At 43.3% G+C, this 19,171-nt stretch overlaps 2 protein-coding genes across 5 annotated transcripts in view; one reads left to right on the top strand and one right to left on the bottom strand.

Annotated features, from left to right (window-relative positions):
* LOC139274614 (ankyrin repeat domain-containing protein 42-like) overlaps window positions 1-10,430 on the top strand; it is a 69,538-nt gene extending 59,108 nt beyond the window's left edge. Inside the window, exons 10-12 of the mRNA XM_070891292.1 lie at window positions 1,493-1,619; window positions 2,818-2,959; window positions 10,175-10,430. Coding sequence (XP_070747393.1) covers window positions 1,493-1,619; window positions 2,818-2,959; window positions 10,175-10,297 — 392 coding nt within the window. The 3' untranslated portion in view covers window positions 10,298-10,430. The remainder of the gene's footprint in view (window positions 1-1,492; window positions 1,620-2,817; window positions 2,960-10,174) is intronic.
* A 3,087-nt stretch (window positions 10,431-13,517) lies between these two features.
* ccdc90b (coiled-coil domain containing 90B) overlaps window positions 13,518-19,171 on the bottom strand; it is a 64,840-nt gene continuing 59,186 nt past the window's right edge. For all 4 annotated transcript variants that reach the window (XM_070891481.1, XM_070891484.1, XM_070891482.1 and 1 more), the window contains one exon: window positions 13,518-14,485. In XM_070891481.1, coding sequence (XP_070747582.1) covers window positions 14,427-14,485 — 59 coding nt within the window. In that variant the 3' untranslated portion in view covers window positions 13,518-14,426. The remainder of the gene's footprint in view (window positions 14,486-19,171) is intronic.

Raw genomic sequence — 19,171 nt, 5'->3', positions numbered from 1 at the left:
GAATGCCCTGCAGCCGCTCCGAGACATCCTTGACCCTTGCACCAGGGAGGCAACATACCAACCTGGAGTCTTGATTGCGGCCGCAGAAATGCCTATCTATTCCCCTTACAATAGAATCCCCCACCACTATAGCTCTCCCACTCTTTTTCCTGCCCTCCTGTGCAGCAGAGCCATTGGCTGCTGCTGCCTTCCACTGATGAGTCATCTCCCCCAACAGTACCCAACACAGTATATCTGTTTTGGAGGGAGGTGAACGCAGGGGACCCCTGCACTACCTTCCTTTCACTGCTCTGCCTGATAATCACCTATTCCCTATCTGCCTGTGTAACCTTTACCTGCGATGTGACCAACTCACTAAACGTGCTATTCACGACATCCTCAGCATTGCGGATGCTCCAGAGTGAGTCCATGCACAGTTCCAGTGCCACAATGCGGTCTGTCAAGAGCTGCAGCTGGACACACTTCCTGCACACATAGTAGTCAGGGACACTGGAAGCGTCCCTGACTTCCCACATAGCACAAGAGGAGCATGAAATGGGTCTGGGCTCTCCTGCCATGACTTAACCCTTAAATTAACTTAATTTGGCAACAATGCCAAAGGTTACCTACTGATAAGAAAAGGAAAAGAAAACGAAAAAGATTAAATACTCACCAATCCACCAGCCAATCACTTATCCACTTGGCTGTGATGTCACACTTTGATTTCTTATTACTTCTTTGTTTACTCTTGTCCCTGCACCAGCTAGCTGCTCTGACTATCCGAACTCCTGGCCTTTTATCGGCCTCGATTCTCGACCTCCCGCTGCTATCCACTGCTGCCTTGATATACCCTTCTGTTCAGGACATGACTACTTAACTTATTGTATTCTAAAATGGGCTGAAGAGATTGACAGTGGCTGATATGACACTTAAATGCTGCACCAGGAGAAAAATGCAAAGCATATAAGTAATCAATTTGTAGTCTTTGTAATATAGGTACAGCCCCCTCAATTTCTTGTGCAGGAGCTATGTTCCCTCTCCTCTCTTCTCCGCCCATTTCAAATTCTGTAATGGGCCCTGATGTTCTTGCCTCCAACCTCCCCCCTCCAACCACCTCTTCAACTCTCCACAGAGCAGACATCCAGATGATGGTGGGTATCTGGAGTGCTGACAGTGCTTAAATTGACCAGAAGCCGTTGTTTATCCCTAACATATATACTTCCCTATCAGCTGCATGATGCATTTTACTTTTGCTTTGAAGGAAAAATCCCCCAAAATGGAGTAAACAAAATATCACTCAGTTCACAGTGGCATTAATTAATACTTTACAGTAGCATTATTTTTCTGGCGTGATATTTCCATATACTGCATATCAAATATATACTTCCTTATCTTTCTTCAATACTTATTGATGTTTACCTTAAAACCCAATTCCAGCCTTATCCTACTTCATATGGAGAAACTGTAAATCTATATTTTTCTGATAATTAACATCTTGTATTCATCAATGCAGTGAGGGCCTACAAAAAGATTGAAAAATTTGAACGGTTATTAGAAATTGCAAAAAGCAACTACAGACAACTTGGAGGCATGCTGGAGGAAGACCAGCTCACACGGAAGGAAGTGAAAGAAGCTGAAAGGTAGTTATCATACACAATGTTTTATTACTATGGAAATTATTTTCCGTATGCGTGCTGTCAACGGAGAATCTCGCTCACCACGTATCAGAAAATTGTGGCTGTGCTGCCCTTGAGTTTCCGTCCATTGAAATAAATAAATGGAAAATTGCAGGTTAGCTTTTCAACCATCAGCATGTAGCCTGAAAATATATGTGAAGCAAAAATTGATTTAATCATTCTCCTGTTGTTTAGTGTGGCAGTTTGGGAACAAAACATATGGTACCTTTCCTGGTGACAAAGTGATCAATTGTAATTGAGCAGATTAGCTTTCATTTAAACTGAATTACAGTAATATGTGGAAACGTTGCCTCTCTTCATTGTACTAACTCAAACTTACAGAATTAGGTGGCATAAGGGCACAATGTACAGCAGCACTGCTGTATTTTTCAGCTAGAAGACTGATCCCTCTCACCAAAGTGTAGAAAGAGCTTTACCCTACGTTGGACCCACTGAATGTCACTTGCAGTGCTGCAAACTACCGCTGGGTAAAGAAACAAGTCAATATTAACATTACACCACTGTCAGATAGAACTGCATTAGTCATTGAGCCACCTGAAGTAGAGACTTCTATAATTTCAAAAGCACCAGGTTGAAATTAGTTACGAGCTTGAAATCTCGATTGGAAGAATGCCACTCATGGGGGTAGAGAGAAATACTTGCAATCGAAGCCCGTTTTTAACCAAGGTTACTTCTGTTTTTGCAAGGTGAGCAGGTAGACTGATTTCTGACCTGCCATGGTGGATCTCTCAGATATAAAAGAGCCATTTATTCTCCATTTCTTCTCTACCAATCTGGAGCCTTCCTTTTCTGTAAGGCACAGAGAGAGTCTGTGCTGAGTTAGATGATCTCAGCCAGGATAGCAGTTAGGATTTTGCAATTAGCAGCAGCATCCCTCGGTTAAGGAAAAGAAAATCAGCCGGGGCTTCTAGCCCTGATCATTGTATAGCAACCTTTGCTCAACATCCACACGGGTGGAGGTTGGGTGAGAACTGGACTGCAGACAGGTGTTACTTTCTCCATAGATGTAGAGGCTTGCTGGCACTCACTGCCAAGGCTCACACAGTATTTAGAAAGTGTTTTTCTTGGATGGGGAACAATGCTTTGAAAGTATTTCTTGTGTAAGGAAAGTGATAATGTAGAATGGCATTTGCCTTTGCAGAATGGTGCAGGAGTTGCAGGCTCAACTGGAGTATGAGCGTTTATGCCGGGAGAAGCTGGAGTCTCAGCTGGACGATTGTCGAGCAGAGATAGGCCACTTGAATCAGTGTCTGGAAAAGCAGAAGATGTCTGATGGCTCTGTGGTGAGTGGGTTATACTAGTTCTTCTGGTTTGAAGATAATTGTATTTTAGGATAATTTTGACAAAGTAGGTACATGTAACATTTGTTAGTTGTGAACCCAATGGATATTCTGAAAGGACAGTTACTCTCGCCTCTCCTCTGGCATTCAGTTCGTGCATCCATGTCTGAACCAAGGCTGTGATGAGGTTTGGAGCCGAGTGGTTCAGGCAGAACCCAAACTAACATGTTGGAGAGTAGGTTATTGGTGAATGGGCCACCCCGACCTGCGAGAGGATAACACCGCAGGTTGGGAGCGTCATGAATGTACTTTTGGGATCACTAGATGGCGTAACTGTTGGAGGCCATTGGGCTGCACGCAGGTGTGTGCAGCCCAAGTATAAAAGGCCAGTCATTTTGTATATTAGTCACTTTGGGCCTTAATAAAGCAGAGCCAAGGTCATACCTCTTGGAGTTAAACAGTACTCAGTCTAACAGTTATTGCATACACAACATTTGGCGATGAGGCAACAAGAACCTTTGCATGCAAAAATAAGCACAATTGGATTGTTGGAGCGATTCATGGAAGGAGAAGATTGGGCAGACTTTGTGAGCTCTTTGAGCCAGTTCTTCGTCGCCAACAAAATGGAGGAGGTCAGCGACGCAGATCGGCGCTGGGCGGTGTTCCTCACGGTTTGCGGTCCAAACATTTATGGTCTGATAAAGAATCTACTCCTGCCTGTGAGTCCAACAGAGAAGACGTATGAAGAATTGTGTACACTGGTACAGGACCACCTTAAGCCAGACGAAGACATTATCATCTCGAGATACAGATTTTACACGCACGTTCGCTCAGAGGGCCAGAATGCGGCGGAATTCGTTGCCGACCTGAGACGTCTAGCGGGACCGTGTAAGTTCAGGGCTGTGTTGGCAGACATGCTGTGGGACTTCTTTGTAATCGGCATCAACCACAAGGTGATCCTGCGTAAACTACTGGCGATGGAGACGTTGGGCTTGAACAGGGCCATCATGATCGCTCAGTCATGCATGACGACAGATGGAAGTCTAAAGCAGATATCAGTGAAAAATTGAAACTCGGCAAGTACTGTAAATATGATTGATTCAGCGTTCGGCAGAGCAGCACATGGCAGGGCCCACCCGACTGCGTACGCGAAATCTGTGGCTGCCCAAAATGCGCCAGCGGGATTGCATCCGATTTCTCCGTGTTGGCATTGTGGGGGAAATCACCGGCACCAACAGTGCTGATTTAAGCAATATAGTTGCAAAGGCTGTCTGAGAGTGGGGCATCTCCAGCACAAATGTCTGCAGATGAGCAAGCGTGCTGCGATATACCACATGGAGGATGATGGTCAGACTAGCGCGGATCCGGATACGCAATCCGAGATACCAGAGGAGGAAGTGTATGAACTGTACTCGTTCCTAACTAAGAGCAAACCGATAATGATCAACGTGAAATTTCATGGGGTGCCAGTATCGATTGAACTGGACACGGGGGCGAGTCAATCGATAATGAGCCAGAGGGCATTCGACATGCTGTGGGATACTAAAGCTGTGAGGCTCAGGCTGAGTCCAGTCAATGCCAAGTTGCGCATGTACACCAAAGAACTCATAACGCTGATTGGCAGTGCCACAATTATAGTGTCGTATGACGGTGAGGTTCACGAGTTACCGCTATGGATTGTCCCAGGCAATGGCCCAACGCTGTTCAGCAGGAACTGGCTTGAAAAAATCAGGTGCGATTGGAACAACATCAAGGCGTTGTCATTGGAGAAAGATACATGTGCCCAAGTACTGAGCAAGTTCTTCTCGCTGTTTGAACCAGACATCGGCAACTTCACGGGAGCCAAGGTGCAGATCCACATGGACTCGGATGCAAGACCCGTCCATCATAAAGCTCGAGCAGTTCCATATATGATGAGAGAGAAGGTCAAAATTGAACTGGACAGACTCCAGCGTGAAGGGATCATATCACCGGTTGAATTTACTGAATGGGCCAGCTCCATTGTTCCTGTGCTGAAAAGTGATGGCACAATCAGAATCTGTGGAGACTACAAGGCTACGATCAACAGGGTTTCAAAACAGGATCAGTACCCGTTACCGAAGGCTGATGACTTGTTTGCAACGCTAGCCGGGGGAAGTCATTCACCAAACTGGACTTGATGTCGGCCTACATGACACAGGAGCTGGTCGAGACGTCGAAGAGACTTACGTGCATTAACACGCATAAAGGACTGTTTATTTATCACTGGTGTCCTTTTGGAATTCGCTCGGCTGCAGCAATATTTCAGAGAAACATGGAGAGTCTACTGAAGTCCGTTCCCAGAACCGTTGTGTTACAAGATGACATCCTGATCACAGGTCGTGACTCCCGACGAACACCTGAACAACCTGGAAGCGGTTCTACATCATCTGAACAAAGTGGGACTCAGACTGAAATGCTCGAAGTGCATCTTCATGGCACCAGAGGTCGAATTCCTGGGGAGAAAAATTGCTGCTGACAGAATAAGGCCCACGGACTCAAAAACCAAGGCCATCAAGAATGCACCCAAGCCGCAGAAGGTGACGGAGCTGCGTTCGTTCCTGAGTCTACTCAACTACTTCGGTAACTTCCTACCTAAATTGAGCACCTTATTAGAACCACTGCACATGCTGCTAAGAAATGGCGACAACTGGGTTTGGGGTGCGTCTCAAGACAGAGCTTTTGAGAAAGCCACTAATCTGCTTTGCTCTAACAAGCTGCTGGTACATTATGACCCATGTAAATGTTTAGTATTGGCCTGTGATGCTTCGTCATATGGAATTGGTTGCGTATTCCAACAAGCTAATCAGTCGGGTAAACTTCAACCAGTCGCGTATGCTTCAAAAAGTTTGTCTAAAGCGGAAAGAGCCTACAGCATGGTAGAGAAAGAAGCACTAGCCTGTGTGTATGGGGTTAAAAAGATGCATCAGTACCTGTTTGGTCTTTGGTTTGAACTGGAGACAGATCACAAGCCGCTCATTTCACTGTTCTCTGAAAACAAAGGTATCAATACCAATGCTTCATCCCGCATCCAGAGGTGGGCACTGACATTATCCGCTTATGATTGTGTCATTCACCATAGACCTGGCATCGAGAATTGTACCAATACTTTGAGCCGTCTGCCGTTGCCCACACCGGAGGTGGAAATGCCACAACCGGTGGACCTATTGTTAGTTATGGATGCTTTTGAGAGTGAAGGAACCCCTGTCACGGCTCAACAAGTTAAGACCTGGACCAGCCGGGACCTGATTTTATCGGTGGTGAAGAGTTGCATCCTCAAAGGTGATTGGTCTGCCATACCCAAGCAAATGTGTGAGGAGACCAAACCTTACATTCGTCGCAAAGACAAATTGTCTATTCAGTCGGATTGTATACTGTGGGGCAATCGTGTTGTTATGCCCAAGAAAGGGAGAGAGAAATTTGTACGTGAGCTACATAGCACACATCCCGGCATTGTAATGATGAAAGCCATTGCCAGGTCTCATGTATAGTGGCTGGGAATTAACTCTGAGCTGAAATCATGTGTGCATCAGTGCAACACTTGCATGCAGTTCAGCAAAGCACCAGCAGAATCGCCGCTGAGTCTGTGGTCGTGGCCGTCCAATCCATAATCCAGGATCCACATAGACTTTGCAGGTCCCTTCATGGGGAAGATGTTTTTAGTTATGGTGGATGCATATTCGAAGTGCATAGAGTGTATAATCATGTCATCCAGCAAATCCACAGCTGCCATTGAGAATCTCAGTGTCATGTTCGCGACACATGGTCTGCTTGACATCGTTGTTAGCGACAACAGATCGTGCTTCACCAGTCAGGAGTTTGAAGAGTTCATGAAACTCAATGGTCTCAAACATGTAAGTTCAGCACCGTTCAAAACCGCATCCAATGGGCAAGCAGAACATGCTGTCCAAATCATAAAGCAGAGTATGGGTCTGCAAGGGTCACTGCATACCTGCCTGTCATGCATACTGCTGAGTTACAGGACAAGACCACACACGCTTACCGGGGTCTCGCCTGCTGAACTAATGATGAAGAGAGGTCTTAAGACCAAGCTATCTCTTGTACACCCTGACTTGAATAATCATGTTGAATATAGAAGACAAAGTCAGCAAGGGTATCACGATCGCGCAGCTGTGTCACGCGATATTTCTGTAAATGATCCTGTATATGTTCTGAAATATAGTCAGGGTTCCAAGTGGATCGTTGGTACTGTTATGGCCAAGGAGGGCAACAGAGTATTTATTGTCAAGCTCAAAAATGGGCAAACATGCAGGAAACATATGGATCAGACAAAGCTGCGGCACACAGACGAACCAGAACAGTTGGAGGAAGAGACAATCGACGACCAACCAACCTACCCCCAGTCATCAGAGGATTCAGTGGTCATCAGTGAATCAGGACTTTCAATCACTGACATGGTCAATGAAAATGGACTTTCAATCCCTGACATGGCCATTGTCACTCCCACCAGTTCAGCCACCCAGTCACCAGTCACAACAGACTCTGAACACTCACCCAAGGCTGGAGTTGAACTGAGACGGTCAACCTGGGAGTGTAAAACACCGGACTGTCTCAATTTGTAAAAGACTGTGTTAATATCTCAGAGTGGGATATCGTCATGTATGTACTTTTGGGATCACTAGCCACTAGATGGCGTCACTGTTGGAGGCCATTGGGCTGCATGCATGTGTGTGCAGCCCAACTATAAAAGACCAGCCATTTTGTATATTAGTCACTTCCGGCCTTAATAAAGTAGAGCCAAGGTCATACCTCTTGGAGTTAAACAGTACTCAGTCTGACAGTTATTGCATGCACAACAGGGAGTATAAGGAGGAAGCTACTCCAGCTTCCAGCGTGAGTCGTCCCAAGTGTGCGATGACTTTGAGGTGGGCAACTGGGTGATGGCGTCAAGGCCCAGGTCGCCGGTGAGAGCGTGGGCAGAACATCGGCGGGGCGGATGAGCAGCAAGAGATCGTGGCGGTGGTGCAGTGAATGATTGAGGCGGAGGATCGGTGAGAGATCGTGGCGGATGTGCAGCAAATGTTTGGTGCAGAGGTGCGGTGAGAGATTGTGGCAGAAGTGTGGAGAATATTTTGTGGTGGAGGAACGATGAGAGATTGTGGCGGAAGAGCAGTGAGAGATCAGTGGCGAGAGATCATGGCGGAGGAACGGTGAGAGATCGTGGCGGAGTTGCGGCAACTGAGGGCACGGGGCCCAGAAGAGCCAAGGGCCCACGAGCCATATTGCGATATTTGTGCACACTAGGTCCGTGCAGCAGAGCAGGTTGCCAGTCATCCTGGTTTACCCTTGCCACTGGGTAAAGGCATAGCTCTGTCTAGCCCTTGTGATGGCTGACGTGCAACGGTCACCACACGCTAAAAAAATCCACGCACAGGCATCTTCTACCCCTGGAGTTCAGGACTGGAATATCAGGTCCTCCATTGAAACATCTATGAACTCATCCCTTTTGGTGTGGAAGCAAGTCATCATCGTTCGAGCGACAGCCTATGATGATGATGATGATTGGTGTGAAGGTATCATTTGATGGCATTATCGGTGACGCTTTTACTGATGATTGGCCAGGTTAGATTTCTCATGATTTTTTATGTGGATGAGACTTACCTGGTCAATCTTCCACATTGCCAAGTCGATCTAGTGTCACAGTTGCACTTGAACAGCATGGCTAGGTGGGGCGGTTAGTTCCTGCCTCAGTTCACCTGTTGCTGAAACCTTCATTCATCCATTGTTACCTCTAGACTTGACTCTTCCATTGCTCTTCTGGCTGGCCTTCCAGCTTGCACTCTCCATAAACTTCAAAAGCATGGCAGGGTGGTTAGTTCTGATGCACAGGTTGTCGACAGGGAAGCTGAGAATTTTTTAGGGTACATAACCATCACTGTATCCAGTGCACTCAGCCGCCTCTTAATGTCATGTGGAGTGAACCAAATTGGCTGCACACTGGTATTATGATGGTGGGACTTCGGGAGAGGGCCGAGTGGCATTATCCACTTGGCACTACTTTCTGAAGACCTTTGCAAACACTTTATCCTTGTTTCTTGCACTCACATGCTGGACTCCATTATTGTGGACGATGGGAATGTTCATGGAGCCTCCTTCTCACTCTAGTAGTTGTCCGATTATCTATCACCATTGGATGTTGTTGGGCTATAGAACTTTGTTCTGATTTTTGGTTCTGGTTCTATAGCCTGCTGCTTTTACTGTTTATCTGGCTGGTATTCCTGTGATCTAGCTTCACTGGGATGGTGAAGGACGGCTTCTGACATGTTCCCCCTGCACAAATCATAGGTAGGTTGGTGAGGATGAGGTCAAGTCGGTTACTCACTTGTGTTAGTTCACTGACCATGTGACAGAGGCCAGGTTTTGTAGCTATGTCCTTCAGGATTCAGTCAGCGGTGGTACTGCTTAGCCATTCTTGGTATTGGACATAGAAGTCACCCACCCAGGGTACATTCTGTGCCCTTGCTTCCTTCAGTGCTGCCTCCAAATGGTGTTCATCATGGAGAAGCATTGATTCATTAGTTGGGGGGATTGTAGGTGGTAATTGGCCTTGTTTGACCTGAAGCTTTGAGACTTCATAAGGTTTAGAATCAATATTGAGGACTCCCAGGGCCAAGCCCACCCAGCTGTATATCCCTTTGTCCCCGCCTCTGGTAAGTCTACCTTACTCATTGGACAGGACATACTGATGGAGGCGTCTGGGATGTTGGTTGATAGATATTAGTGAGAGTATGACTGTCACTTGGGTGAACTGTGGGACAGTTCTCCCAACTTGGGCAGCAGTCCCTAAATGTTAACCAGGAAGACTTTGTAGAGTTGACCTGGTTGGGATTGTCTGAGATCTGTAGTGATTGCTTACAACTGAATGACTTGCTAGGCCACTGAGAGTCACCCAGATATGGTGGGACTCCAGCCCGGGTAGGTGTGGCAGGGTCAGTTACCTGAAGGGCATGAATGAACCAATTGGATTTTTATGATAACCTTGCAGCTTTGATGGTCATTTTTCCAGGTACTAGTACATCATTTCCCAGATTTTCTGTTGTACAGTGCCAATTATGCAATGTCATTGCTGTGCACAGGACTTGCAAACAGAGAGCATTTACCAGAGCCCTGTATTTTTTCTAACTTCATTTTTTTTTTGTCTAGTTCAGTTTATACCTTTTTTCCCTTTTGCTTTCACAGGAAACAAGTTTTGAAGCGCCAGTTAAAGAGAAAAAAAAAGTAAAGAGTCAGACGGTCAGTGCTGGAGGTGTGTTTGTGCGACGTATCCCCGTCACGAACCGTGCCAACCCCAGGCCTCTCTGACAACACAGAATCCTTTCCCACTAGCTTCTTCAAATTTACCATCAATTCCAGATTATAGACCCACCTGCACATCAATTGCACCCTTATTTTAGTCTCTCTCTCAAAAAAAAAGTCACTGTTCTATTTTACAATATCGGTGTGAATTTTGGAACACATTAGTGGTGTTAATATATCTGTTATTTTCCTGATCATTTTATTTTACTTTAAAATTGGTTTATATCTGTATATATTTAGTAACTGTTCCATTTCTAAATCAGGATTTTACACTGGGTTAATGGAGTTTATTTGAGAGTGTGAAATATGATTGACTTCTATGTCAGGCTATTCGCGTTCATCATGTGAACCAAATATGGCATGCACTACAATATGAACTGTGGTGCTGAATATTAATTGTTGTGCTTAATCTAGATGCAGAATGACTTCACAGAATAGTTATGATTTGGTATTGGCATTTGCAGAAATGTATTAATACTTCCAATTATGAAGAAAAGCAGTTAAATTTGTATGTAAAAAAATTAAACAGTCACATTTCCTTTTAACATGTCAGGTACTTTTAATGCTTCAGCAATGTTATTCTAAATATGTCTTTGAAACAAAACATGCCAAGTTTAGGCTAGAGATTGCTGATGGTGTAAAGGTCTCTGGTTGGTTCTTGCTCCATTCTATATTGTTGGCCCTGAGTGAAGGTTCTGTACTGAGGGGGGCAGTGGAACGTGGGAAAAAAAAGGGGAGGAGGGAGAAGGAGGGTAGACTGGGGGGGGGGGGGCAGGGGAGAGGAGATGGGTGGTTGAGGGACATGTTCTTTTGGCAATTATTTTAAATCGGCATCCTCTGGTTATCGACCCTGTTGCCAGTGGAAACAGTTTTTCCCTATCTTATCAAAACCCTTCACCTCTTAAATCCCCCCGAAACCTTCTCGGCTTCTCTAGTCTCTCCCATAGCTGAAGTCCTTCATCCCTGGTGGCATTTTAGTAAAGCTCTGCACCCTCTCCAAGGCCTTGCCATCCTTCCTAAAGTGGAGAAATGGAGAAAGTTTTTGACTGGTGGCTGGGGGTTTGGTTGCCATTCTGTTGCTCAGTTCAAGCAAGGAGCTAGAGATTTAGGCTGGAGTGAGCATTGTTGGACAGGCCAGTACAATTAACAAGAGGATTAAGATAGTCCTGAAATAAAATCTACTCATAAATTACATTAATATTTAGTCCAAAGAATAACCTGGCTGATATGGCAAAAGCATTGATGCAGAGCCACCTGGTGGCCAAGCAGTGAAATTGCAATGTAGATTCAAACTTGGTATTGCTAACATTAGCTACAACCTTAACACTGAAAATCCCATCATTGCACCACCTATAAGTGTCACGGGAATTGCAAGTCAATCCAATGGAAAAATGTCATGAAGGCAGTTGCCATGGGTTTTCAATGTAATTTATCGGGGGGTCTGCATGGAGTGGGGATGAAGATTAGCTGCAGCCTGAATACTGTTGGAGTAAAGGTAAAATTACATTTTTAAAATGGTGTTTGAATTTGGCTGTGACAGCAACATCCAAATCCCAAGAAAGAATAATAAAAAATAAGTTACGCCAGGGAGCCAGCATTACTCAAGTGGAAAATGCAGGCCATAATGGGTTTGTGTTTGTATCTCCTGTGGTATTGTACATGGGGAGTGAAGATCACACAGGCTCTTCTGGTAATGTTAGAGGGCAGGGAATAATTGAATCAGGGTGCATGACCTAATTGAGTTTTATAAGTCCTAAATTCTGCCCTTATTTTTGTAATGCCATTATAAAATGCCTGTGTCTTCATTGTTTATGACCCTGGATCTAGATGGACCAAATAAACTGTTTTAGTTTTACTCCTAATCATTGTGATGACAAATAAAATACAATGTATAAAATTAAAAACATGATGGTAGAATAAATATACTGCCCCTTGTTTTGGGAGTTGTATGTGATCTGGAGTCGAGTACATTCTTGTGTCAATCATCTATTATTTTATTGTGATTTAAACCTCTGCAAGATTTTACAACACACTGATATTTTAACAAGTGAACCTAAATCCTTGTGTGTTACTAAAGGAGAAAATCCGTGTGGTGAATAAACTATATTAACAAGTGACAGCTGCATAGCTAATATCCACAGGGATTATTCAAATAAATGAATTCCCATGCAGGGAATCTTTGTAATGACAGATTGTATCTGCAGCATGTCTTTGAAACAATCTGCACACAGGCAAACTCAAGTGAAAATTCATTGTGATATCTGTACTTGAATTGGGTAGAGGGGATGTCCATGCAAACATCAGAGTTATTTAATGAGAGTTTGTGAATCTCTTTAGAAATAGGATTAGAGCTGTCACACACTTTTTGCTGTAAAAAAAAATTAAAACCACAATAAAGTCCCAAGATGCTGTACATTAAGAATAACAGGAGGCAGGTGTGGAGCTATGAGGTGGGGTGGGGGAGGGCACACTTGTCTGTGCTCTGATTGGTCCATAGGAACAATGACTGAAAAGTATTCTGTCATTGGACCCCATAACTACTGTTCATTGGGCCCTGGTGACTGTAAAAATTAATTACAGCATGAAGCAAATTCAGATTTGTTTTGGCTGAAAAAAAAAGTCCAGCAGGTAAGTAGAATATACATAAATTGGAAAGGAAAGGGTCACAATTTCTGTCAATTTATTATAATTTAAAAGGGAGATGAAGTTAGATTTTATACTTCAGCGTAAAGTCAGCATGTTCGGTCTTGTGCCTTTCCCCGAGAGCCTAATTAAGAATTTTGGTAGGCTCCTGGTAGGGGATTCTGCCTGCTCCAGGGAGCCCGGAAAGAGGGCTGTAAGGTCAGAGGATTAACCAATCCAAGCTTTCTTGTATACCTCTCAGACCACGCACTTAGTGGAATTGAGAGAGGATTGGGGGGTGGGGGTGGGGGATCACTTGCGGATTGTTATTGCCCAAAAATGGAGTGCAAGATCCTGCAATAGTATAATAAAAACACTATCCATGTGGATGGTAGTAGATACTGAAGTTACTGTCTTTCACCCCTTCCTTTTCTTCTACTGGTTTGTAGTTTTTATGAACATATAGTAGAACATATTAAATAAGCCCACGGTTTGTTTTAAAAAAAAGGAATGCTAGTCTTTGGTGACATAATCAAATGTGGTAGTGAAAATATAACAATTATTCAAGTAAATGTCATTTACTGTGACAGTTTCTCTACAACAAAGGACTCATTCATATACTGATTTTATTCCAAACTGTTCATCTTTGCTGATGCTCCAAAGAATACATGGCAACACAAAGGATTCGTTGTATAATCCAGTACTTTGTAGCAAGATAAAAACAGAAAATGCTGGAAATCTCAGCAGTCAAGCAGCATCTGTGGAGAGAAAAAGAGTTAACGTTTCAGGTCTGTGACCCTTTGTCAAAAACAGACCTGAAACATTAACTTTGTTTCTCGCCACAGATGTTGCTTGACCTGCTGAGATTTTCAGCATTTTGTGTTTTTATTTCAGATTCCAGCATCCACAGTATTTTGCTTTTGTATCTTTGTAACAAGATAACGGGCTATTTATTTCCACATATACATTGTAGCTGTTTCCATAGTTACCTGCAAACTGTTGCCACACGCTGGCCTGTCAGTCTTTTCTAACTTGCAATATTGATTCAAGATTTTAAAATATATCCAAATAAACACTTGGCAGGTCAAGGTGCATACGTTCACCCAAGTGTCAGCATCAAGCACAACTGGGTCAGATATAAAATAGACAAGAGGCTAAAAGTCCCTAAGCCTCAAAACAACACCACATACTGAGTCTTACAACACACTTATGGTGCTCGAAGAAGCTGCAAAATAATGATGTTCTGTGCTGTGAACCCACTCTCACTAGGCAATGGGTTAAGAATACTCAAACTCATTTCATATGGGGAGCAGGATTGTATCCCAATCACTGCCCGGTTTTTGGAATCTTTTGTAAATATATTAATGCAACATAAATTTCCCAAAACTACAGCAGACAATGTTATCTCCAGGAAAATCCTAATCTTTTATCTGGTATAATCTTCAAGATCATAATGCAAGGATCCATTTCCAGAACCTCGCGCTGCTTGTTGCTGAAGGTCAACTTTCATTTTCTATTTTTGCCACAAACGATAAAATCCTAAGGCTATTGCAAGGCAGGTGAAGACGGATGCTGTAAAATAAAGCAGAAAACAGAATTAGATACATTTACACTTTTCTATAAAGTTGAATTGCGAATCATATTTCGGGATGTACAGATGTGTACGTTAGGAAAAGCATAGGGAAAAAGCACTGAAATAAAAATTAGAGCACATTCTGTTGTGGATTCCTTGCCAGAAAGAGATATATCTGCATTAGAAACATGGGTTAAAATGGGCTGGACTGTTCCATTTCTTCTAACATCATTGAAGTCAGTCTTTTTTCACCATTGGCTACTCCTGATCTTGAGATTAGCAAAAAGCTGAGATATGCTTTACAGGAATGGTAGCATAGTGGTTATATTACAGGACTAGTAATCCAGAGGCCTGGACTAATTATCTGGAAACTACTGGATTGTGGTTAAAAAACCCATCTGATTCACTAATGTCCTTTAGGGAAGGAAATCTGCCATCCTTACCTGGTCTGGCCTACATGTGAATCCAGACCCACAGCAATATGGTGACTCTTAACTACCCTCTGAAATGGCCCATCAAGTCAGTCAGTTGTACCAAACTGCTATGAGAGAGTACCTTCACCACATGGACTGCAGCGGTTCAAGAAGGCAGCTTCTCAAGCGATGGGAAATAAATGCTGGCCTTGCCAGCGACGCCCACATCTCATGAATGAATTAAAAAAATGCTTTAGCTCAATTGCAGTTCTGTTTCGCAAATGCTCCCAGCTTCCCTCCAGTGCTTTTATTTAGTTTAAATATCACATTTTTAAACTTTAATCTCTCACTCCTGACTGGGACCCTCTCCTCCTGGTCCTGCTGGCTCAGATCCTGTGGTTTTGTTGTTCCTGCATCCACCATTGGCTTGGACCCTCTGGCTGTGCTGCTTCCACTCCACACTTCTGATTCAGATACAATGGTTTTGTTATTCTCAGTACACTTGCCGGCATCAAAACCATCAATTACTGCACCGGCCCCAGCAATGGTTTGCAGCCCATTGCCTCACTGTTCCTGTTGGCTCAAATCCCTAAGGCCTCACCAACGATTACTTGCATTTAAATAGCACCTTTTAATATAGTAAAACTTTCCAAGGCACTTCAAAGGAGCATTATCAAACAAAATTTGACACTGAGCCATATAAGGAAATATTAGGACAAGTGGCCAAAAGCTTGATCAAAGAGGTAGGTTTTAAGAAGCGTCTTAAAAGGAGGTAGTGAGATGGGGAAGTTTAGGGATGGTCTCTGCAGCTGAACCCACGACCACCAATGGTGGAGTGATTAAAATCAGGATGCGCAAGAGGCCAGAATTGAAGTAGCAGTGATCTTGGAGGGTTATAGGGCTGGAGGAGGTTATATGGATAGGGAGGGGCGAGGCCATGGAGGCGTTGATGGAACGGGAGCCAAAGTAGGTCAGCGAGCACAGTGGTGATGGGTGAACGGAATATGGTGTGAGTTAGGATATGGAAAGCAGAGTTTTGGATGAGCTCAAGTTTATGGAGAGTGTAAGCTGGATGGCCAGTCATAAGATTTTGGGTGAGTGAGAAAATAGAGGAACTTGGGCATAAATACAAAAAGAGCCATACCTAATATAGACATTTTAAAATTTACGTCCTTATTTCCAATAAAATCAAAATGCATTATATGCTCCGTGGTCTACTAAAAAATATATTAAAGCAAGTTTATTTTAATTATTGAAGAATGTACACCACAGCAGAGTTCAGAATAACAAGAACTAAGCCTAATTGACTTTGGCAGATACTGATCATGTTCAACCACCAACTGACATAAGAACACAAGAAATAGGATCAGGAGTAGGCCACACGGCCCCTTGAGCCTTCTCCGCCATTCAATGAGATCATGGCTGATCTTCGACCTCAACAACACTTTCCCGCCCGATCTCCACATCTCTTGATTATAATCCCGGACAAAAGTGAACTTGCTGAAATCTGCCCTCCACAGGCGAGGCCATGGAGGGATTTGAAAACAAGGATGAGCATTTTAAAATTAAGGCGTTGATAGACCAGGAGTCAATATAGGTCAGCGAGCACAGAGGTGATAGCTGAATGGGATATGGTATGAATTAGACCACCAGATGTCCCAAAGCACTTTACAGCTAATGATGTACTTTTGAAGTGCAGTCACTGTTATAATATAGGAAACACGGCAGCCAATTTGCGCACAGCAAGCTCCCACAAACAGCAATGTGATAATGACCAGATAATCTGTTATTTAGTGATGTTGATTGAGGGATAAATATTGGCCAGGACACTGGGGATAACTCTGCTGCTCTTCTTCGAAATAGTGTAATGGGATCTTTTACGTTCACCTGAGAGGTCAGACATGGCCTGGATTTAACATCTCATCCAAACGACAGCACCTCCAACAGTACAGCATTCCCTCAATACTACATTGGAGTGTCAGCCTAGATTTTTGTGCTCACGTTTCTGGAGTGGGACTCAAACCCACGGCCTTTGGCTCAGAGGTGAGTGCTGACACCAGTCTAGTGGTTTAGTTACTTGGCCTTTCACCTCTAGGACCTGGGTTCAAATCCTGGGATGAAAGTCTCCTGTTTTCTGGCTGTAAAAATCTTAGATGAAATGAGTTTGGGCAATCTCAATCCAGTTCTTATTGAGCATAGGCCTACAATGCAAAACTGTCCTTGAACAAGTGCTAATTAGCAAATAACTCAGGTTAGTATGGAAAATAGAAATGGAAAAATGCCACACTTTTGCTATTGGGGTTGAAGTCCATTGTTAAGGCAGAGTGGGTGAACTTTGCCATGCATCTGGTTGTGCTAGACCTGACCTGGGGTACTTAAGCTGACAATGGGTGTCTGAAATGGAAGATGTTCCAATTTCGAGGACTGAGATTGCTCACCTTGTTAAGCACAATAAAAAACAAAGCAAACTAGGTGTGGGATACCAATTTAGTGTTAATTAGATACCAGTTTCATATCAATTTAGTAGTCAACTGGGTATAATGGATACCCAGATTTGATGATGTATTTGGCCCATTTTGTTTGCAACATCCATTTGGTGCTGGTTACTACATTAATAAATGCTTTTTCATTTGCACGAGTGCAATATTGCATGTGTCATCAAAATGATCCATTTCAGTGTGTGAATTGCCTTATTAACAGCTAGCAATGTAAAACATCCTATTCCTCACAATCCGTTAGAGGATTTGCATGCTGATCATTGAGTAAGAATTTCAAACAGATGGAATTTTATCTCAAAAATTTAATGATTGCTTTTAATTCCATGCAACAAATGCTTATGATGACATTTGAAAATGTTAAATATTGACTGACAGAATGAATAAGGTAAATGCAGGTGAGGGTCAAAGATATCAAGGCCTTCAGAATAAATTCACTTTAACCATGAATGATAGAATAGAAAGGAGAATAAAAGGCTGATTTGAGGTATGAGCCATGAGGAAATATTACAGACGCTTCATCTTTACAGCCTAGAAAGGTGGCGCTTAAGGGAGAGCAGGGAGGGGAGGGGAGGGAGGGACATCACAGAAGGATATTAATTATTCAATGGTATAACAAAAAGAAATCCAGATTACGACTTCAAAGTAAACCAGAAAAGTAGGACCAAAGGGCATAAATGAAAACTAATAAAAATAAATTTGTAACAGATATCAAGAAAAACATCTACTCAAAAATGATCAATGTTTGCAATAATCACAAGTAAGGCAGTACAGACAAAGACATTAGTATTATTTAACAAAACAATTAGTTGCGATGATGGGACAGTTGATGAACCCAATGGATAAGCTTCAATGGGCCGACATATTTATATTCTGATCTAATACCACTGCTGATGGACAAATTTAATTTAAAAAACATTGTTTATTAAATCTATGACACCATGTCTATTTGGATACTTCCTGCTCTACTGTTGCAGTCAGTACACAGCATCCAATTTTCTTATCTCCTCTCGCACTCTCCCTCACCCCACTCCCCTCCCCCCCCCAAAAAAAACATGGGCTCCCTGGAGCCCGCCAATTTATGATATTTCGGCTCTTGGGAAAAGACCTAACACGCTGGCTTTATGCTGAAGTATAAAATCTAGCCTCACATCCATTATATTTTATAATAAATTGACAGGAAATGTGAACTCTTCCCTTTCAATGTATATAGATTTTACTTATGGGATACGGTAGCATCGTGGTTATGTTACTGGACTAGTAATCCAGTGGCCTGGACTACTGATCCATAAATGTAAGTTCAAATCCCACCACGGTAGCTGGGGAATTTTAGTTAATTAAATAAATCTAGAATAAAATACTAGAATCAGTTATGGTAACCATGAAACTACCAGATTGTCATTAAAAAAAACCCATCTGGTTGACCCTTTAGGGAAGGAAATCTACTGTCCTTACCTGGTCTGGCCTATTTGTGACTCTAGATCCACAGCAATGTGGTTGACTCTTAACTGCCCTCTGAAATGGCCTTGCAATCCACTCAGTTATACCAAACTGCTGCAAAAAACAACATCATCACTGGACGGGCCACCTGGCATTAACCTAGGCACCAGCTTCGGACACGACAATGGCACATCCAGCCCAGTCGACCCTGTAAAGTCCTCCTCATTAACACCTGAAAACTTGTGCCAAAATTGGGAATGTTGTCCCACAGACTTGTCAAGCAACAGCCTGACATAATCATACCTTTCAGCCAATGTCCCAGACCCCTCCATCACTA

Source organism: Pristiophorus japonicus, chromosome 10 (genome assembly GCF_044704955.1).
Source record: "Pristiophorus japonicus isolate sPriJap1 chromosome 10, sPriJap1.hap1, whole genome shotgun sequence".
NCBI lineage: Eukaryota > Metazoa > Chordata > Chondrichthyes > Pristiophoridae > Pristiophorus > Pristiophorus japonicus.
Note: the sequence above shows the minus strand (reverse complement) of the source record. Positions and strands in the feature narration are given on the sequence as shown.